The sequence below is a fragment of the Myotis yumanensis genome, unplaced genomic scaffold (assembly GCF_028538775.1).
Source record: "Myotis yumanensis isolate MYYU_CA2020_CCGP unplaced genomic scaffold, mMyoYum1.0.hap1 SCAF_12, whole genome shotgun sequence".
NCBI lineage: Eukaryota > Metazoa > Chordata > Mammalia > Chiroptera > Vespertilionidae > Myotis > Myotis yumanensis.
Window position 1 is genome coordinate 42,783,182 of NW_027223763.1, and position 22,878 is coordinate 42,806,059.

A 22,878-nucleotide genomic window follows, 5' to 3' on the forward strand; every position below is an offset into this window, starting at 1 on the left:
GATTCAACCAAGGGAAGGTAGGAGGAGAATGAGGTTGGGACTGTTAATTCCTCCAGTGCCCTCCTTGCCCGCCAGGCCTCCATGGGTTGGCTGTGTCCTCTACTGGAGGCTCTGCTCTTCTCAAGTAGGTCTCACCACAGAGCTACTGTCTCCGGTTCTGCTACCCCTTCAGATCTAAAGCTGGTAACAGCTCATGAGTCATCATTGTTACTGGTCTTGGATTACCGCACCCTCCCTCGCCGGTTTCCTTTACCCACTCACACTTCTGTAGTTCCTTGCTGACCTTTCCTCAAATTACTCAGGTTGAATATACTGTCTGTTTCCACTTTCCTGCCATGACCTTGACTGATATAGTTATCAATGTGTTTTTACATAAGCAGGCACTGAAAAATTTTAAGATTTTCATTAGCAACGTTTCCACTGCAGCATCTGCTAACCAACACTCAACATTCAGTGCCAAAGACTGACGCAGAGTAAAATAAAAAGCAAACTATTCCTCAATGTGCCAGGCATTTTTCTGAGCACTTTATATGAGTTGACTTATTGAATCCTCAAAACAACCCCATGAGGTAGACACTATTATTAACCTCATTTTCCAGATGAGGAAGTGTGAGAAGCAAAGAGAGGGCGCAGAAAGAAAGGAGAGGTGAGAGTGTGTGCATAAGCTTAACAAGATCAAAGTATTGGCTCTCCTTTTGTGTTTTAAACAAAGTACAAGCCATCAAGTGACTTGAAGAACGTAAATGAACATTTTTTGAGTGTCCAGCACCAACACAAATCACCTTCATATCCATGATCTCATTAGTCCCCACAATAATCCTGAGAGGAGCATTTTATCCCCATTTTACAGGTGATAAAACAGAGGCTGTGGGGGCTCCATGCATTGACTGAGCCAGCAGGCGGTGCTCCGCCAGGAGTGTCTGAGGAGCCAGCTGGCTGTCTAAGACCCATGCAGCCACCAGATGAGAGCTACAGGGAGGTCCAAGGAAGGGAGCTTGGGTCTAAACGCACTGTCTTCAGAAAATGGTCACATTCTCAGTCTGTTTTCTTTACTTGCCTTAGCGTCATCATTGGAAAGTCAAAAGAGAAGTAAGATTCAGAGAATTAGCAAAGGCTCTTTTGTGTTCATAATGGGCTTTGGGTTTCCTTTCTCTTCCTCTCCATAGCCAATCAACCTCCAAGTACTGTCAGTGCTGAAAAATCGCTCAAATCTACCAGTTTCCCTATTCCATTGTCAACCCCAATTTGAGACCCTCATTATGCCTCCCTCTGTAATGTCACAATCACTTTTAGGGGTTTTCCTACCTCTTTTGTATTTTCCTTGCTTCTAACTCAATTTTCCATGTGGCGACCAGAGTCATCATCTGAAAACCACAGTTGGAGACTCCTCCCCTGCAGACTGAGATTCAGCACCTCCCAACCACGTAATACACGAATCCAAGCTCCACAGCCTGGATCCAGACTCTTCCGTAACAAACTCCCTTAGCAGGCCTGGCTCTCGCTTCAAATGCCCTGCTCTGTTTCCTGCCTTTGCCTGAGCAGGCCCTGGGCTTTCTTCTACTGGAGTCTTCCTGTCCAGCACCTTTACTTGTCTAAGTTCCACTTCTTCTTGAAACCCCAGCGCAAATGCATCTCTAGTGAATTCAGTCCTCTCAGATTTCCTCTCCTCCCCCTGCACCTCTGCCGCATAGCTTGCCTTTCTCCGGCCATATTTATTGAATGTAGAAATAGCTTCAGGGGCAGGCAAGTAGAAGGTGGGTGACCACAGGACATTGACTATGTCTTCTCTTTACACCTTCTCAGAACTGACACGTAAGAGGCATCCAGCCAACCCAGCTCAAGTGGTATCAAAGGGAAAATTGTGATTATAAAGACAGGAAATGGGGTGCAGGAGAGCAACCGAGCAAAGTGAGGAAAGGAGGTAATACGATGCCTGCTTTTCTGGCAAATGCAACAAAAGCTGAGTTCGCAGCAAACTGGCAATTATTTTCATTAGAACATGTTGAGGTTAAGGCAGCAACTCAGGTTACATCTGCTGCAACTACTTGTCTTTCATTAATCCAGCCGGTCCAGGCAAACTCTAATGAGCCTTCCCATGCTAAAGACAGAGAAACAAAATAGACCATTCTAGTGAACTAGCAAAGAATTTTAACTACTATGCACAATTCAGTGCCTTTAGGATGGATCCAATTCCCTCTGGCAAGAGGGGATTTTAGAAAAGATCCACGTTCTGATACAATGAAAATGAAACCCACTTACCAATACAGTAGCCGGTTGTCATCTTGATTTCAAAGAGTGCAATGCTGGCTGTGTTTCCCAGTCCCAGCACACCTTCTATTAAAACCTGAACAACATACGGGGGGAAGGGAGTTAGACTTCAACATGCCATGTTCCCATGGTTCAATATTTCAGCTATTAGTCAAAAGCTTTCGAACAGCTTTCAGCAATTCAAGGCAAAATGAGATTGCGTGTCTCAGCTAATTGATATTGGATACCAATTTCATGATGGACTTTATTAAAACTCTGTGTGTGTGTGTGTGTGTGTGTGTGTGTGTGTGTACATATATACTCAGAACTTTGAGGGGAGCAAGATGTCCAATAAAATCTCAGAGTCAGCTCTCTTCCACTGTTATCCTAAGCCAGTGCTTGCGGTTACACCAACTGGCTGTGGATGGAAAGGAGAGCTTATGTCTCTAGGGAACTCCATTCTGAGAATGACCAGGAACAGAGGGTAGAGTCTTAAGAGGAAAAAAAGACCCTGGAGAAGAAGGTAGGAAGCATAATCTGCTTAGTGATGGGAGATCTCTGCATGAGATGGAGGAGGCTCAAATCAATGAACTTATTGCTTCTCTATTGCTGAAAAACTTGAAAATTTCACACAAAGAACAGATAGAAGCATGACAATTTATGAGGCTGATTTTAAGCACTGTTATAGGTTCACATTTGGTCCTATTTCTGAAAGTATTTGCTTTTACTTAGGTGATTTTAGCCCAATATTTTGCAACTATGTTGGTAGATTTAGGGTCTGATATAGTTAGGAGGATGTTGTGAAATAGGGAACTGAGACCCTCAATACTCCTTCCCTCGACCCTCCTACTGCCTGATGGAGAGGCACCAGCAGACAGAGGGTAGAGGAGAGTATAGTCTTTCAAACCTCTTTGAAGAAGTGGAAGGGATAGGACATTGAAAAGGGGATTAGAAATGGAGGGCATTTTCATGAAGCCTCCTTTGCATCCTCCATGACATATTCTCACTAAATAGAACACTTTATGGCCAAGTGACTCAAGATCTCATCCTCCTTCCCTTCTTCAATGCACATCCATCTTTATCTTACATTTTCTACTGTCCTTTTCCAAGTTGTTCTGATGGAACAACTTCCATTTTTAAAAAGGAATCAGAGCATGTCCTTTAAGTAGTTTTCCTCTTTCAAAGTATTTTCAGTTTTCCTTTTATGATGGTTAATGCTTTGTTTAAAATTTATAGCAAACAAAGCATTAGGAAAAAAAAACGTAAACATATACCACACTCCACTTAGTAGAATGAAACAAAATGATAAGAAATGAGAATGTGCTCTTAAAGCCCATTAGAAGATAAATTTCCATTGAAGAACTTGGTTTAAGCTCCATTTAGATTTGTGCTGAAGTCCCATTTAAACAGAAAAGAACACTAGAAAGCTCCTTTAAGGAATAAACAAAATATTAATTTCCATTTCTAACATTCTTCTCTGATGCATCTTCTACAAAACATCACATACTAACACAGAAGAAAACTAAGTTCAATGGTGGCAGTTTCAGAAGACCTCAGAATAGCAGGAAGCCACAGAGAAGTCCTGCACCTTCCTCCTCGATTCCACTTACCTTGAATTTCTTAGAAGTGTTTTGCAAATCCAGGCTGGCGATGAGCCAGCTGTCTGAAGGTTCATTAGCTGACCAAAGCAAGCGATCAAAGCTTTCATCTTCAAATCTCACGTAGAGGTTCAGCTGGCTGGGATCTGATGGAGACCCTGAAGACGTGGCTATCTGGTAGACCAATCGGAGGCAGCTCCATTCCTCAGCCTGTAAGTCAGAACTTAGCAGCAGGGCTTTATCCCCCGGCTTGGCAAAGGAGGTGTCCACATAAATGTAATGGCCTGGAAGAGAAAGGAACATAGGGAAGGGATCAAGCTTCTGTTGCTAACTCAGGAAAAGATACAACTGTAGACCAGTCTATCTGAGGACAGATACAGCCAACAGGTGCATTTCATTAGCCCCCTGAATGTTGCCTGGTCAGTAGATGTCTGCCTTCTTGTGAAAATTAGGAGGTCCAGCAACACTGTGCCCACTTACACATGGCACGTGACAGCAACAGGCTGGAGCTGAGTGGTGCTGCCTCTTCAGAGCGTGGCACATAGGTTCCATTGTGTCATAATTCCGACTACTCCCTATTACCTCCTGACATTTAAGCCAAGTGTCTTTTTCCTGTAATCATCGTATACCAGGCTCACTTCACACACTTCATTTATCTTCCTGGTCCCCATATGCATATGAGTTTGAGAATCCAGGCAAAGGGGCTTCAGAATGAGGAGGAACAGCATGAATAAGGAGAATACCCAAAACCATTTTAAACTCAGCCTTCTTCTTCCATAGCTTCCCCTCATTCCTAATGATTCAACTGCATTTAACGTGTATCATTTTAGTAGATTGAATTGACTTGGTTCCCTCAGATGTTGGGGCCTGGGCAGAAAAAGTTCATTGTAACCTATTTTTCATTAGAAATAAGTCTCTCCTTAAGAGTCTCTAGGCTCTTCCATTACCCAATGTCATAGTTCTGATAACCAAATGAGAAGCACATGCAAAACATGTAGGACAGGGCAAGGAAAGCAGTGGACACTTTGGGACTAGCAATCATTATTTCCTTCTCCTCCATCCCTTCTACCCTTTCCTCACTCCCTCCTTTTCCCTTTTTCCCTGTCTCCTCTTCTCTCCGTCTTCTCCTTTCCTTTTCCTCTTCCTGTTCCTCCCCCTTCACTTTCCCTTTCCTCTCTGCATCTCACTTCCCACCTCCCCCTATATTCCTAATGTTGACAAGTGGTGCTCTACTAGCTATACCAGGATATCGAACAGCATTTCCATGGGGGGAAAAAAAGGATTGGAACCAAGAACCCTAATTTGAAATTTCCAAATCCAACTCTGGTCATCAGCTTCCTATAGCAGTGATCTGATCTGCCTGTGGGTCTCAGGAACCCACTGCCTTTCTGGCCTGCAGACTCCCAAGCTTGCTCAGAAGTTCCCATTCATTGGCCAGCATCTAAACTGCTGTCATGTGACCATCCATTCCACACCCTTGGGATTCACAACACTGAACTCTTATTACAAAGGCCCTGAAATGTCTCATTGCTTCGCTTGATGTTCTTCAGTCTCTCCTACAATGCTTGTTGCCCCAGATGCCAATCCCAGCCAGGATCCTTGCCTCTGTGGCAAGTACCGACAGGCCAGCAGCCCCTCAGCTAATGACCATCCTCACAGTTGGGGCACTGTGAGGGCATTGTCTTCAGGGAGCCTCACTTGCCTCTGAAGGGTTTCAAGATCAAGGTCTACCTCCAGCTGGCAGTCTTCTTAACATAACAACCACCCACTGGGTGCAAACAGCAACTACTTCTAGATGCCAACCCAGGCACCCTCTGTGGAGAAATTTGGCCCTTGCCCTAATCGTCATCAACACCATTACCTCCTATATACAGTGAACAGTCACTAGGAACCAGGTACAGTTCTATGTCTTCACACGTGTTTACTAGCTACGGTGTGTTGATGCCAATCCTTTTTTGAATAATACTGCTTCATTTTAACATGAGGGAATGTAGAAGTGCCATCCTCCTTTCCCACTCCCTACTACGTCCAAAGAAGGGATTCTGAGCAGTCTGGTGGTGGGGTAGGGATAAGGATTAGGGGAGATCCTTGGAGCACCTCAAACCTTTACTGAGTAAATATGGGGTTGGTACATGGGGTATAGGAGAGGTCCTTGGAGGTTCACATCACATGCCAACTTTGCTGCCAACCGAGGCCCACATGCCCAACTTCTCTTATTCTCTTACTCCCTTCTGCCTTTTCCCATTCTAGAAGGGAACAACTCACAGCAGCGGCTTTCAAACTAGAGCCCAGAGTCACTGGACAAACACAGATTGCTGGGCACACTGCTAGAGGGCAGGTTTGTGGTGAGGCTGCATTTCTAACAGACCGCATTTCTGAGAAGGCGATGCAGATGCTGCTGGTCTGGGACCATAATTAGAGAACCACTGTTCTACCATATGCAACAGAGAAACAGGACTCATAGGTATATGTCTAAGAGTGGAATTGTTAGCATATACAGTAACTCTGTATTTACATTTTTGAGGAGCTGCCAAACTGTTTTCTAGAGACCTCTTATCTGTTAAAGAAAGAGCAGGCTTCTACTGCAAGTGAAGGAAGGAGGAGACAGTTCTACTGGGAGGCAACGCTCAAGTTAATGTGTGCAGGCTTACAGAGTCCACCTTCTGGTGACTATCGTGAGTTTTCAGTGAATGTCATAAAAAAATCTCTCTTGACATTCTCTCTTACTATATCAGATTTTACTATAAAATTATGCTAATGCTCTCATGTTAAGAACCTTTGAGAGCGAACACTGTATAAAACATGTTATTTTAAAAAAAATAAAACGTGTTATTTAAAATATCTTGATATTATACAGTAAGAAAGTTAGTGCTTTTATTGAGTGCTCTTGACATCTCAGCCATAAATGTTGACTATTTCCAAATTTTGGGACTTTGCATGTAAATTACAGGTCTCAAATTCATTTTTAGGTCATGCTGTGTGAATGTGCCTACTGGCTGCATTATGATCCTTCCAAAGAGTTATCTACCCAACTGATTTTGCATCTACCGGCAGAATAACACTTTTTCCTAGATAAAATGACTAGCCCAAGTGGTGTGCAGCTCTACTGCTACTGCCAAGCTCAAGACAGATTTTATTAATCACTACATTTCCTTCTCTGCTCAGTCTGGACACAGCCTCAGGATCTCTCTAACACAACTAATCAATCTGAGTTGGCAGTTGAGTTGAAACTCTTTGTTACCCTTGCTTGTAGCTTCAGTGTCAGAGTATATTTTGTGGTCATATTTGAGCTGAATTGAACCAGAAGGAACATGGTAAGTTTTAAAGAAGTTTTAGAAAATGAAGAAAGAATGAGAGGTATTGATACCAGGGATGGTGCCTTATCTTAGACTGTCACTAATAAAATTGCTGTTCTAAAAAAAATCAATAACATTTGGGGGGAGTTATTTCAATTAGAGAAATAAAGTACCACATGTTCTCATGCATATATGGAATCTAAGGATCAAAATAAACTGATGAGCAAAATAAATCCAGAGACATAGAAGCATGGAACAGACTGACAAATTTCAGAGGGAAGGGGGGCGGGGAGTAGGAGTGGGGAGGGGAGAGTGATTAACCAAAGAACTTATATGCATATATGCATAACCTATGCACAGACAATAATGTAGTGAAGGTGAAAGGGGGATGGAGCAGGGGTAAGGTGGAGGAGACCAATGGGGGTAAAAAAAAAAAAGGGTCATTTGTAATACTTCCAACAATAAAGATTTTTTTTTTTTTTAAAGAATCATTTTACCACTGAGTTAATGAGGTTTTCTTGGTATGTGAAATATTTCATTTATTCCATTCTAATGAGAATGATATCTGGAAGTTAATCTTGGACATAATTTACATACAATAAAATTCACCCTTTTAGTACAACTCAGGTTTCTAGCACAGTCACAAAGTTGTGCAACTATTACCATTATCTATTTCTAGACTCTTTCATCATCCCAAAAGGAAATCCACATCCATTATTAGTCATTCCTTATTTTTCCTTCCCTCTAGCCTCTGGAAACCACGAATGTACTTTCTATCTATATAGATTTATTTATTTTGAAAATTTCATATGAATAGAATCATATAAAACTAGAGGCCCAGTCGGTGCACAGAGTCGTGCACCAGTAGGGTCCCTCAGCGTGGCCTGCGAGGATCGGCCGAAACGGGCAGTCCAACTTGCCACTCCTGCCTGCTGCTCCCACTCATTCTGGCCCCACTACACCTGATGTGGGCTTGTGCCCAGTCAGTCCCAATTGGGAGAGGCTCACACTGCCACAGCAGCAGCGGTGCTCATCAGCTGTGAGCTCGGCATCTGGCGCCCATCACTGATCTGAGTGGAGCTCCAGCTGTGGGAGTGCACTGACTACCAGGAGGCAGCTCCTGCATTGAGTGTCTGCCCCCTGGTGGTCAGTGCACATCATAGCGACCGGTCAACCAGTCATTCAGTCGTTAGGCTTTTATATATATACTAGAGGCCCGGTGCACAAAAATTTGTGCACTGGCGGGGGGAGAGAAGGTCCCTCAGCCCGCCCTGTGCCCTCTCGCAGTCTGGGACCCCTCAGGGGATGACCACTTGCTGGCTTAGGCCTGCTCCCAGGGGGATTGGGCATAAGATGGCAATCAGACATCCCTCTGGCAGCCTGGCAGCCCTCAGGGGATGTCCACTTGCCAGCGGCAGACCTAAGCTTCAGTCGGACATCCTTAGCGCTGCTGAGGAGGCAGGAGAGGCTCCCACCACCACCGCTGTACTGGCAGCCATCAGCCTGGCTTGTGGCTGAGCAGAGTTCCCCATGTGAGAGTGCCCTGACCACCAGAGGGCAGCTCCTGCATTGAGCATCTGCCCCCTGGTGGTCAGTGTGTGTCATAGTGACCAGTCATTCCCAGTCATTCTGCTGTTAGGGTCAATTTGCATATTACCCTTTTATTATATAGGATAGAGGCCTGGTGTACGGGTGGGGGCCAGCTGGTTTGCCCTGAAGGGTGTTGTGGATTCGGGTGGGGGTCCCGCTTGGGTGCCTGGCCAGCCTGGATGAGGGGATGATGGCTGTTTGCAGCTGGTCGCACCCCCTTCAGGGTGGGGGTCCCCACTGGGGTGCCTGGCCAGTCTGGGTGAGGGGCTAAGGGCCGTTTTCAGGTTGGTGGGTGACTGAAGCTCCCAACCTCTCCTTTTTTTCTTTTTTCTTTTTATTCTGGGATTTATTTACCTTCTATGGCTGTCACTGGAGCTGAGAGCCGGCTCCAGCTCTGAGGCTGTGGCTGGCTGAAAGCAGGTATCTGAGGTTTGTTTAGCTTCTATAATTGAAACTTTGTTGTCATCACTGGTGCTCTAAGCTCTGAGCCCGCTGGTGGCTGAAAGCAGGTTTCTGGGTTTGTTTAGCTTCTATAATTGCAATATTGTTGCATTTGGAGCTCAGAGCTGGGCTGCGGCAGGTGGGGAACCTTGGCTTCCTCCGTCACTGGAGCAAGCAAGCCTCCTGTTCGCTTCAGCTGCGTGGTTGCCGGCCGCCATCTTGGTTGGCAGTTAATTTGCATATCTCACTGATTAGCCAATGGGAAGGGTAGCGAAGTTATGGTTAATTACCATGTTTCTCTATTATTAGATAGGCTATAGATGTATCCTTTTGTGACTGGCTTCTTTCACTTAGCACAATGCTTCCAAGGTTCATCCTGTTGTAGCATGTATCAGAATTTAATTCTTTTTTTTTGAGGCTAAATAATATTCCATTTTATAGATATGCCAGATTTTATTTTTATTTATCCACTCATCAGTTGATGGACATTTGGGTTGTTTTCACTTTTTGGCTATTATGAATAATTCCACTATAACCATTTGTGTAAAAGTTTTTATGCAGACATAAGTTTTCATTCTCTTAGGTATATGTCTAAGAGTGGAATTGTTTGATCATACGGTAACTCTGTATTTACATTTTTGAGGAGCTGTTAAACTGTTTTCTAAAGTGGCAACACACTTACATGTCCACTAGTCCATATGTATGAGAGTTCCTATAGCTCTACACATTTAGTAACACTTGTTATTGTCCATCTTTTTTTAATTAGAGCCATCCTAGATGTGAAGTGGTATCTAATTGTGCTTTTGATTGCATTTCTTTAATGACTAATGATGTGTGACATTGTTTCATGTGCTTATTGGCCATTTGTCATGTTCTTTGAAGAAATGTCTAAGTCTATTGCCCATTTTAAAATTGGGTTATTTCTCTTTTTGAGTTATAAAATATTCTACATATTCTTTTTTTTTTTTAATATATTTTATTGATTTTTTACAGAGAGGAAGGGAGAGAGATAGAGAGTTAGAAACATCGATGAGAGAGAAACATCGACCAGCCGCCTCCTGCACATCTCCCACTGGGGATGTGCCCGCAACCCAGGTACATGCCCTTGACCGGAATCGAACCTGGGACCCTTGAGTCCGCAGGCTGACGCTCTATCCACTGAGCCAAACCGGTTTCGGCATATTCTACATATTCTTAACAGATACACGGTCTGCAATTATTTTTGTTCCCATTCTGTTGGTTGTCTTGTCACTTTCTTTTTTTTTTTTTAAATATATTTTATTGATTTTTTACAGAGAGGAAGGAAGAGAAATAGAGAGTTAGAAACATTGATCAGCTGCCTCCTGCACATCTCCTACTGGGGATGTGCCCGCAACCCAGGTACATGCCCTTGACCGGAATCAAACCTGGGACCTTTCAGTCCACAGGCCGACGTTCTATTCACTGAGCCAAACCGGTTTCGGCGTCTTGTCACTTTCTTGATGGTGTGTCCTCTAAATTACAGAAGTTTTTAATTTTGATGAAGTCCAATTGTCTATTGGTATAATAGCTAAGAAACCATTATCTAATTTAAGGTCATGACGGTTTATGCCTATGTTTTCTTCTAAGAGTTTTATAGTTTTAGCTCTTACATTTAGGTCTTTGATCTATTTTGAGTTAATTTTTGTACATTAAATTCTCTTGGTACCCTTGATTAAAATCAATTGAAGATAGATATAAGAGTTTATTTTTGAACTCTCAATTCTATTTTGTAGTTCCAGGTCTGTCTTTACATCAGTATCACACATCTTGCTTACTATGGTTTTCTAGTAAGTTTTTAAATTGGAAAATGTGAGCTCTCCCACATCATTGTCTTTTTCAAGACTGTTTACATTATCTGGGTCCTTTTAATTTCCATATGAATGTAATGATCAGGATGGGAACAGGGTAAGTTAAAATAACACTAAGCTCACTGTTCTTAATGTATTTAGTCTTTTTTCTTGAGTAAATGCTCCCAAATGTGAGTTTTTGGTTAATTTCAAGTTCTTAAAAAGCTGATTTTTGACAACTGTTGGCAGTATTTTCATTGCTTTTATGGGGATTGAATTTTCTGAAGTGTTTAATCCAGCATTCCTGCTGACAACCACTCACTTTCCACATATTTTTAAACTGATAAGAACAGCAAACAATGGTTCAGAGATGGTAAAGCAGACACAAACAAATAAGAAAGGCAAAGAATAGCAGAAATCACACGTGGAATGGGTTGTTCTCTATGACACATCAGCCCAAGGGTCTAGGGAGATTTACTAGGCACAGTGTTGGAGACATGATGACAGGGGGAGGACAGAATCTTCTCCAGATACTGCTGCTTAGGCAATTTGAACTGATTTAAGAGACATTTGTTGGAAAAGATAAAATCTAAAGGGTTCAGAAAAGAGCCATAAACTTCCAAACAGATATTTTTTTAAGTAAGTCGGCAATCAAAACCAATAATTAAACCACCCTGCCCAAAAGGTCAGGCTCCAGGTGCCTCAGGGTCTGAACAGGTCTGCTAGTCACATGCAGGCATCAGAAGACAGGAACAGACAAGGCTTTCCTGTTTTAATGAAGGCAGCCATAAAGAAATGAGTTTTGAGGTCACACTTAATTGCCGGACACATGTGCACAGCTAGAGCTCAATGTATCAATGGCTTTCAGTAGCCAAGGCACAGTGTGACAGGGCTAAGTCCCAGGCCATCATTGTGGCCATGTGGTCAGGGCGTGAGTCGTGGGGGACATCTTGGCATCCCTGAAATTCTATTTGCTAATGAATGTACTGTCCTTCAGGTGTGATGACTGTGTGGGTTCACTGTGTGGGGCAATGGACCCCATTCAGAATCTGCAAAATATAATCATGCAAGCCCTGCTGGAATGGCTGGATTGTTTGAGTGACATCCTGTGCACCAAAGTCAGTGGTTAGATTCCCAGTCAGGGCACATGCCCAGGTTACAGGCTCCATCACCAGTAGGGGGCCTGCAAGAGGCATCTGATTGATGTTTCTCTCTCTCATTGATGTTTCTCTCTCTCTCTCTCTCTCTCTCAACAAAAACATATTTTAAAAACTTTATCATGCATAGGCTCACTGTATGATCAATTTCCTTAGCTGCAAAATAGAAATAATAAAACAATGGTGTCATCCTGTTATATATTCATTCAGTATTTAGGAAGTCACTCAATGTAAAAAACAAACCAACTGAAAACAATCTGACCACCATATATATACACATACACATATGAAAAAACTTTCATATAAGTAGCCACTAAATGAAATCTATTTTATATATTTCAACACAAAAAAGAATACTGGCTGTGTTGTACATAGAAATGGTACAATATGTAGAAAATTCTGTGTACTGTACACTGCAAGCATGTCAAACTTGCAGCCCACTGGCCGTGAGTTTGACATGCTTGCTGTACAGTGTGTAATTAGGGGCTTTCAATGGTAATTTTGATGGTATCCTTTTGTGCTGGCTTTAGAAGGTAATGCTCAAGTGAGATATGACTTCATATACATGGGATTATTGTGAGAACCCAATAAAATGAAGATACATCTATAATAATCTATAATAATAAAAGGGTAATATGCTAATCAGACAGCTGAAGGACCTTCCAGAGCTGAGAGGGCAGAGGCAGCCACTGCAACTGCCATGGCTGTGAGGTCTGAGCCTCTACATAATGCTTTGTTATTGTAATGTTAATCGTTTCTCCTCATCAGGGGGAGGAGTCCTTTAGTTTTCCCAGAGACAGTAAGGAATTGATATTGCCTTCCTCTTTCTCCAATAGGGTTCAGAGCTGTTATCTGCTCAGGTAGCAGATCAGCAGCACATCTTCAATGCTGATGTGAGAACAGTCTTCATTCATCTCACCTTAACTGACCCTGTGGTGTTGAAATCTACACCTTTATCCTCCTTAAGGCCGGGCTCCTCCTGGCTGCCCCTCTTCAGTGGTTCACTTCCTCACAGCTAAGCCCCTGGCTCTCACCCAGGATTAATCATCATCTAAAGTGGAATTCAGCATTTTTATCCTTGGTGTGATTCCAGCTGAAACCTCATAACCCAGGTCTAAAAACAATGCCTATGTCTCTCTATTTCGTTTAGCTTTTAGTGCCTCGCATGTCTAAGACAATGACACTGCTTTTGGGGGGCAGGTCAGCTTCCCTCCCAGGGTGAAGTTCATCCCCTGAACTCAGGTGAGGGTGTTCTCACCAGATTTCCTGAATGCCTCCTGCCTGCCTCTCAGGATTGGGTCCTGCCCGTGGAAGCAGTGCAGTAGAGTGGTTAAAAGTGCGTGTATTATGTCAGCCAGATGTTGGTTTCAATCCCAGTCACACCATTTACATTTACAAATCATGCCATTTTCAGCAAGTTACTTATACTACCTGAGACTCAGGTTCTTTTTTTAAAAAATATATTTTATTGATTTTTTACAGAGAGGAAGGGAAATGGATAGAGAGTTAGAAATATCGATGAGAGAGAAACATCGATCAGCTGCCTCCTGCACACTCCCTACTGGGGATGTGCCCACAACCAAGGTACATGCCCTTGACCAGAATCGAACCTGGGACCCTTCAGTCTACAGACTACGCTCTATCCACTGAGCCAAACTGGTTAGGGTGAGACTCAGGTTTTTCATTGGTAAGATGGGGATGCTAAATACTCATGCTGCAGAGTTTTAGAAAAGATCAAATAAGAACATGTAAGGGGAGCACTTTGCACAGTGCCCAAGGGCACAGGGTAAGCTCTTAATAAATGTTGGCTCTTATCCAAGTGTTCGAATATAATTCAGTAAAAAGAATCTTTATGGCCGTAGCTGGTTTGGCTTAGGGGATAGAGCGTCGGCCTGCAGACTGAAGGGTCCCGGGTTCGATCTGGTCAAGGACACATGACCGGGTTGTGGGCTCGGTCCCCAGTGGGGGGTGTGCAGGAGGCAGCTGATCAGTGCTTCTCTCTCATCATTGATGTTTCCATCCCTCTCTCCCTCTCCCTTCCTCTCTGAAATCAATAAAAATATATTAAAAACAAAACAAAAATGTTGACTCTTATTTTTCCATCTATCCCAGTGGTTCCCAAACTTATTTGGCCTACCGCCCCCTTTCCAGAAAAAATATTACTCAGCCCCTGGAAATTAATTTTTTTAAAATTTTAATAGCAGTTACTCACCACCCCCAAATGCACCTGTGGCCATCACTGCCCCCCTGGATCGCTGCAGCGCCCACCAGGGGGCGGTAGCGCCCACTTTGGGAATCACTGATCTATCCCATCAACACGCTCTCCCTGATGGTTAGTTAGCCCATCTCATCATCTCAGTCATACTGGACCACCTCAATACCAGCTGCTACTTGTATTTGTTGCCCTTTGCTCTGACCTTCTGACACCAACTTCTGCCCCCTGAATAAGAGATCCATTCTCCTGGGTGCCCCCTTTACTGCTGTGGGCACATCTTTCTCTAAGTCCCAGTGCCTTCGAGGCTGTTCCAACCCATTGTCCAACTGTGTTCTCAGCTATGACAGTCATATCTGGGATCAATCATATGATTAAATCAGCCTGCACAATAATGCATGCGAAGCATCTAGCAAATGTTCATAAAGTTTTTTTTGCAAAGAACCAGAGGATGTCTCCATGGAGCTGCATCCTCAATTATGTATAAGCCATCAGCTTATGTTTTGAAGAAATCGTGCTTTCTTTGCACATCAAAGACTTCCCAAAAATTAAAATGTCAAATTTCTAAATATGTGTAGAAATGCAATGGGCATAAATATTCTCAAAAACAGTTGATTGAGTTATTAGAGAATAAATGATGTAGCATTCCTGATGTGCCAAAAATGGTATTAAATATTTGGGACTGATAAGACCTGATTTTATTTTCTCAATCAGTAAGATTCATGATTGTTTATAAATGTGCTGATTACCTCTGGCAGAAGAATATTCTGTTCTGAAATTTCTGTGACATGCATAAAGTATTCTCAACTTCTGTTTGAAGTTTCCAACTTCACTATTATCCTCTGAGTTTATTAATAAATCTCTATATGAATATAATTTTAATCATATAAAAATAAACAAAGACTTTAAGAATTCATCTAAAATCATCTGTTAAGAAGCAAAGATTCAAAGGGAATGAACATTCATTGTGCTGCAGGCACTGGATTTTTGACATGTGTTCTCCCCTCTTAAAACTGACGAATGATCCTATCAGGTGGGGATTACCATGTTACCAGGGAAGAAACAGAGACTCGTGAAGGTTAATTCAGCAATCCAAGGTCACAGCTAGTTAACCAAGGTGTGGTTCCAAGTCCATGCATTTCCCCTGTACCATGCTACTTCCAAATATTTCCTTGTATGTCTCTTAATTTATGGTTTCATAATTGTATTTATCTTCCTATAGCAGGAAAGCAAAGTTTTCTTTCTCCTTATCCTGGGAAGCTGATGGGATACAAGTTCCTATATGAAAGCTCATTCATGTAGGCTGTTCTACAGGTATCTTTCCTGTTGATAACACAGTAACCAGATTAACTTTTCTACCGAATTGCCTCAAATCTGAAAGGTTTTTAAACATATCAAGTTTTCTGACATTAGGGTATGTCTTATAACTGATCTAGAGCAGTACAAGTACCTCTAACCTCCAAAAAGATGTTAATAAATTGTTCGAATCAGTCGATATAGAATAACATGTTTGTACCTGTACTTTGGTTAGTGACAGTGGACAGAGCGCCAACCCCCAGAGTATGCCAAGGGCTCAGAGTATCCCAGGCACTGTCCCTGTAGATACTTCTGGAAAGGGGGGCATTGTGGAGTTGAAGGGTTATGGAGCCACTCAGCATGAGGGCAACAGTGACAGCACACACATCCACGAGTATCAGCCTCATGTACAAGGCTCAGCCCAGAGTTTCAGCCCAGGGTCTTCATAAATATTTCCTCATGTGCATTGAGCAGAAGGCACTATGAGTGACCCATTTCTAGGCTGGATTTGGACCTCTAGCTGACAAACAACAGGATGCTTCATGCCATCCAACATAAACACGCCCACCAGCCTCCCAGTCTCCCTGCTGGAGTAGAAAGGGGTCTTCCAGGCACATCTCTTTTCAATAAATGTTTTTGATAAAAATGGCTTATTTTCTTCCTTTTCCTTGCATATGAAGTCCTCAGTAACAAGTTCAAGAAATTTCTCATTCCCATACAATCAAATTGCATGAAAGTCTTGACTTATGGGTAACTTGCCTGGCTAAGGAGATGATGAGATTTAAGAGATGAGATTAAATCTAAATCTCCCAGAAATCAATGTACTGAGGATGGTTAATTTGCAGTGCTTTATAGTCAAGGCCCACTTCTGAAATATGTGATGGCAAAATGGTCTCTAATGGAGAAGTGCCAGCATTTGTAGTCCTGCCTTTGTCCCCAGTGATAAGAAAGCCCTCCCAGAATGAAACGTTCCCTAGTTTAGCGAAGAGGCTCTAGTTTGGAGGAGAATTTCAAAGGCAGCTTTGCTTAAGGAAAAAGGAAAGCCTGCCTCTAAAGAGCAGCATAAAAGGGCCACGTGGGAGCTTCAGTGCCAACCCAGCACACAGGTGGGAACTGATTGTTCACTTGTCCTTGTATCCATTTATAGGTAAGACATTGCTCCTCTCACCAATGGAGCCAGAGCTTTGCCGGTGACTGGAGAACTTCCATAGAAACATGTCAGGGCTGGAAGGGACCATGATGTTCAATGGTGCCATCCATTCCCCCAAGTGCCCTCCACTGCTCCAGTTTAGAACGCCATCTTTTGTCAGGATGACTGTAATAGTCTCACAGTAGGTCTTCCCGCCTCAGTCTTGCCCCACTCCAATCTGGTCTCCACACTGCACCCAGAGTGTTAGTTCTACCATGCCAAACTGATCCTATTACTTCCCGGCCTAAAACACTTGAGGTCTCCACTGAGGGGATCTCCACTGTCCTCAAAATAGAAGGCTCTGGCGTTCTGGGCCTCATTTGTAACCACCACACCCTTTTCACAGCCTAATCAGCAGCCACAGAATTTTAGTTCCTCTGGCACCGCACCCGCTCTTGCGTCCAGGCCTTCTCACATGCCATTTCTCTGATCTAGGATACTCTGTCATCTCCTTTTCTTTCTATGTTCCACCATGACCTCCTGCCTCCATTCCTAGCTCCTCCATGCTTGCACTTCATTAAGGTCTTAGCTCAACAGAGCTACTAAGTACAGTTGTGCAGTGGGAAACCTAGAGAGCTGTACACGGTGGTCCTGCTAAGATGCTGCTTTTTCCAGGCAGGATTCGTGAAGTGTTTCTCACTAGGTTTTAAGCATATAAGGGCACAGACCACATCTACCTGCCACTTGGTGGGGTACTCTACATTTTAAAATAAATGAGTAGACTCCTTCCTGATGATAGATTTACCTTCTGCTGGCTATAAAGGATACATGAAAATTCTTTTCCTATAAAGAGTTCTCATTAGTTTTAAATTTCATACAATTACTCAATATACTCTTAATTTAGGAAATATATTTAATGAGAGCTGTAACTCCGCTGGTAACTCACACCACGCTTAGTATTTTCACATATTCTCCCACTGCTAACATGGAAACACAAATCCCTATTATGTCAGAATATACAAGGAACTGTTAAAGTGCACAATTCTTTGCCTTTCTGGAATGCAGAGTTTGTGGGAAGCATTCAGAAAATGTTTCAGTGTGTGGCATTTCTAGATTAAAGAGAGCTATAGTTTCATCAGCCTCAAATTTTGAGGAGCTCCAAAGTGCAGAGATCAGCAATACATCGAGAAGTGATGAGGTCAGCATTGCTGAGAGGTCTCGAATGCCCCCTAGGTTCCCCCTGACAACAGGGAAATTATTCACATTGCATGCCTAACCCTGCAGAAGTAGTCTTCAGAGATTAAAAAGCCTTAAGCCTGGCAAAAGGCAAACAAAGCCAGGAAGCAACCTCCAGTGTAAATAATCTGCCAACGTTTGGATCCAGCACCACAGATGTTTGTTCCATAGGGACTAGGAAGGGTGTAGCTCCAAACCCTGCTGGCCCCAGTGGTGGTTTTGGAAGAGAAGTTTACCTTAGCAACTGCCAACAGAACACCAGGGATGAACCCACCATGAGAGGTCATGGGATATTTGGAAAGGGAGCTTCACCTTATGTGTGTTTCATGCTGTTGAGTCTCTGACTCCTGGTGGCTCTATGAATGAGTGATGTCCACAATATCCTATCTTCAGCAGCCCTGCTCAGGTCCTGCAGACTCCTGACTATGGCCTCTTGTATGGAGTCCATCCATCTCATATTTGGCCTTCCTCTTTCCTGCCCCTTTCACCTCCCATAGTATTTAACAAAGGAGTATGAAAATAAAATAAAAGGCTGTATTACCTGGCAGTGTTAGTTTTTTTAAAATCAAAGTTCAGTTCTCAGAACACATTTTCACTACATGACTTGCCAGGTGGGGAAGATCTTCCTTGGAAACTAGAAAGTCCCTCTATCTATATTTATAAAAGGCTAATATGTTAAGTGTCCGACTGTCTGGGTAATGACATCACATAGCAATGCCCGGCTTCCTCTCCCTGGCGACTAGCCTCCTTGCAGTTTCTTCAGCCCAGGAACATGACTTGCTTTATAGCCAGGTGGAAACATTTCACACCGTAACCAAATGTCTTTGAAGCATTTTTCCTTTCTCATTTGATCCTCACAGAAGTCCTGGAATAGGTAGATAGGAGACTCAGTGGAATCCTATTTTCTTTTCATTAGCCAGAAAACAGAGATTTAAAAAGCTTAGAAACTTGACCCAACTGAAAAGAAGTAAGAAATGGTGGACCTTAAAATGACTTCAGGTTTTCTCATTGCGCAGAATATAGTCAAACACTGCTGCAGTTAAATATTTTACCCTTTGTTCTCCCCGCATGATCTACAATAATAATCTGCTTTGTGTTGATATTTACTGCTGTGTTGCTGACAATTACCTGAAAGAGAAGTTGGGGTGCTTCACTGGGCTGGAAAAAGTTTAGCTACATCAGAAAGCAGGTCTAATTAAGCAAGTTTATTCTATATCTATAAATGGCTAAGTTGACTCACGCATGTGCAATACATATAAAGCTCTCGCTGGCACCAATCGCATGCATGTGTTTCCATCTGTCATTGTCGATTATGAATTTGGTTGACATTTCTATTATAGAGAAAGGGTGAATAGCAATATTAAAATACTAGAAGCCCCGTGCACGAAATTCATGCACTGGTAGAGTCCCTAGCGGCTGGCGGCTGGGTACTCCCTTCCTTCCCCTAGCTGGCCCTGCCCCCTGGTTGAACTCCCAGACAACTCCCAGTTGAGGGGATAATTTGCATACTACATTTTTATTATAATAGGATTTCTTTAATTAATTTCCTTTCAATGTGCATGAATTCGTGCACCAGGCCACTAGTTTAAGATAAAAGAAATGTGGAGGGCATAACATCAGGGTATCATGGGTGATTGAATTCACAGTTCAGGCTCCGTGGATGTACCTAGGACAGTGGTCGCCAACTGGTGGTCTGTGATGTCCAAAAGGTTGGCGACTGCTGACTAGAAGGAATAAAGTAGTCTTCTTCCATGGAATAGGTGCTCATTTACAAGGACGTTTTCTTATTTTGACTTACAAGAGACTAACTCTTTAAAGTACCAGTTTCGCTAGTACCGCTGCTGAGAGCACAGCAGACGATTCTTGCTCATGCATTATGCAAGGCAATTTTGTCAGACAAAAAAGAGTGATCCACACTTCAGCTTCATTCAAACCAAAATAAAATAAGAGTGCCTGTGAAAATTTCACCATACTACAGGTACATAAATTTAAATATATGCTTTTATATGTAAATGGATATACATATTTACTTTTCTTTGTACTTTCTCATTTCAAATTCTGCATTTTATGCTCATTATAAAGTATAAAAGCAAGTAGGGGCAAGAATACTCAACTTCTACAGAAAATACTGCCATTGAGGTACACATTTCATTTTGTTGCCTTAGAGAAGATATAACTTACAATGATGCAAGCATAATAATTAGAAGATGAGTTTACTTTTGTTTATTTATTCTTAAAAATATTTTTATTGATTTTTTTAGAGAGAGAGGAAGGGAGAGGAATAGAGAGATAGAAACATCAATGAGAGAGAAACATTGATTGGCTGCCTCCTGTATGTCCCCTACTAGGAATCAAGCCTAAAACCTGGGCATGTACCCTGACCTGGAATCAGACTGGTAACCTCTTGGTTCATGGGTTGATGCTCAAACGCTGAGCCACACGGGCCAGGCTGGAAGATGAGTTTAAATGAAAACAAACTTCATACTATCTGTAAAATGAGGAATCTGATCTAGATTCATGGCTTAAAACATTTTGTTTTTCAAACATAATTGAACACAGAAGTTCATCTATTAACAGAGCAAAAAAGAGTGTCTGTGACTGCCAAGTTCTCTAAATAGTTTTATTCAGCCATTTGTTATCCAGGGCAATTTTGCCTACAAAGTCTGATCTCTCCCAATCAACCTCCTTTACAGGGTCCCCTGAGGCTTGTCCTGTGGACCCGGGGATGGTTTGGAAGCCCCTGACTTAGATGGCCTTGGGGCTCTCCAGTGTGGCAGTCTGTTACACAAGACGGAGCCACTCCCTGTCCTGCAAACTCCAAGCTGGACTCCTGCTGCTTCCATGCCTGTTGTACCTAACGAGCTGGGTGTTTGGTCTAGTATATGAACTCACTCTCTACATGTCTGTGTAAGTAACCACATCACACTGGCTGAGAAGTCCTCATTTGCCAAGTAGTCTTCACTGAGTTCAAGAGACAACATTCTCTACACTCCTGATCCAGAAGTTCTCAATCTTAGGTGTCTCCAAGAATCACCAAAGGAGGCACTCACTGGTCTTCAGTACAGACTAGACATCAGTCCACATCCTGGGAAACCCCTTCATCCTGGGCACACTGGATTGGTGGGTCACCCTTCTAACAACCGAACTTTTAGAATCTCCCCATGGTTTCAAAGTCAAGTCAGGCTTGAGAAGCACTCATGTCTGTTTACTCTGCTTTGGTTCTGTAACTGCTGAACCTCAGCCAGGCCACGTACTCAGGGGTGGCAGGATCTGTGTCCATTTTACTCCTTCATCTCCAATGCCTGGGTACATACTAGGTGTTCAATAAATATAGACTAAATGAGCAGTATTCCCTGCCATTCACTGACCTAAGGTAAAGATGGCTTAAAATAAAGGCAAAACAAATCCAAGTACAATAAACACTGACAATGAAGTCCCTGTTAATATATTTTAGAAATCCTCCTTAAATATGAAAACAAGTGGATGACTATGTGCCTAGGGATTATAAGAAATCACAGCAAAGTTAGTAGAAAACAAGACAGTGGATTTCAGTAAATTGTTTGCTACAGAGACTAGGGTTTTGATCACAAAAACACGGAGAGCAACTGTGTTCATTCCTCGCAATTTTAGAGCTCTTGCGATTCACAAAGCAGCGGGGCGTACTGAAGCCTCATGTCAACCCATCAGGAAGCTGGAGAGTTACTGTCCTTCATTTCACAGGTCGGGAAAGCCAGGCTCCCAGCGTACATGCTGCTTGCTGAGCAGCTGGGGTCTGGATCCCACTCGATTGCCAGATTAAGCAATGAAAAATACTCAAGTATGTCCTAAATATTGCATGGGATATATTTATACTAAATATGCTGTTTATCTGAAATGCAAATTGACTGGGCTTCCTGTATTTTACCTGATAACCATAGGCTCCAGGCCAATTCTTTTTCTGTGAAAAGAAACTAATAAATTTGAGGCTCACTATGGATGCTCCTAGATTAAATGGGCTAAGGTTGTGGCTCCCCCGCCCCCACTTTTTTTCACCTCCCCTTTTGAACCCTCTGTGATTACACCTCCCTTAAGGTTCAGCACATACTGGTCTTATTCCAACACAGCAAAGGGCCAAGCAGGGAAAGGAGTGGCAAAGGACACGAGTGATGTTTCTCAGGCCCTAAGGCCACACTCTCCATGTGGACTCAATGCTTCTTTATTTATTCTTATTATTTTTGAAAAGATGATACAGAATGGAAGATATACGACAGAGAATGTAAGAAGCTCTCTCACCTGGGTTTCTGAGATATTCTTCCAGAGATACTTTATTCATATATTAACTCAGACAAACATATATCTAGACATAGCCTTTCATTAACATACAATATACTATTATGTATCATGAGTTTTTTTACTTAATATGTCTTAGAAATTGTTAGATGATCGATCTATCTATCTATCTATCTATCTAAAGCTACTTTATATTTTTAAGCTGTTGCATAGCTTCCCATTGTATAGATATATATAATTCAACTAGGGGCCCAGTGCACGAATTCATGCACCTTGAAAGGAACTGTGGGTCGTGAGGCTGCAGTGGGCACAGGGAGGATCTTGGCCAATCCTCCATGCCCCTTCCCAGTCCCTCCCACCACAGCCCTGGGTCCCCTGTCTGCCGCCAGCCCCACCATCGCTGCTGCCCCTCCACACGCTAATGATGCCGGCCCTGCTTGCACCAGCTGATGGTGCAGAGCGATTGGGGCTGGCACCATCAGCAGGTGCGAGCAGCGGCTGCTGCCTGGATCTCCCCTCAGGAGCGGGGGAGGTGGAGAAGCCCTGAAGGGCGATCAGGGCCAGCAGCCGCCAGTCGCACCCACTGATGGCACCGAGCG

At 42.9% G+C, this 22,878-nt stretch overlaps 1 protein-coding gene across 3 annotated transcripts in view; it reads right to left on the reverse strand.

The window, feature by feature from the left end:
• Positions 1–22,878, reverse strand: part of MAMDC2 (MAM domain containing 2) — a 168,485-nt gene that overhangs the window by 56,865 nt on the left and 88,742 nt on the right. For all 3 annotated transcript variants that reach the window (XM_070431522.1, XM_070431521.1, XM_070431523.1), the window contains 2 exons: positions 3,858–4,129; positions 2,260–2,344 (listed from right to left, as the gene is read on the reverse strand). In XM_070431522.1, the coding sequence (XP_070287623.1) occupies positions 2,260–2,344; positions 3,858–4,129 (357 nt within the window). The remainder of the gene's footprint in view (positions 1–2,259; positions 2,345–3,857; positions 4,130–22,878) is intronic.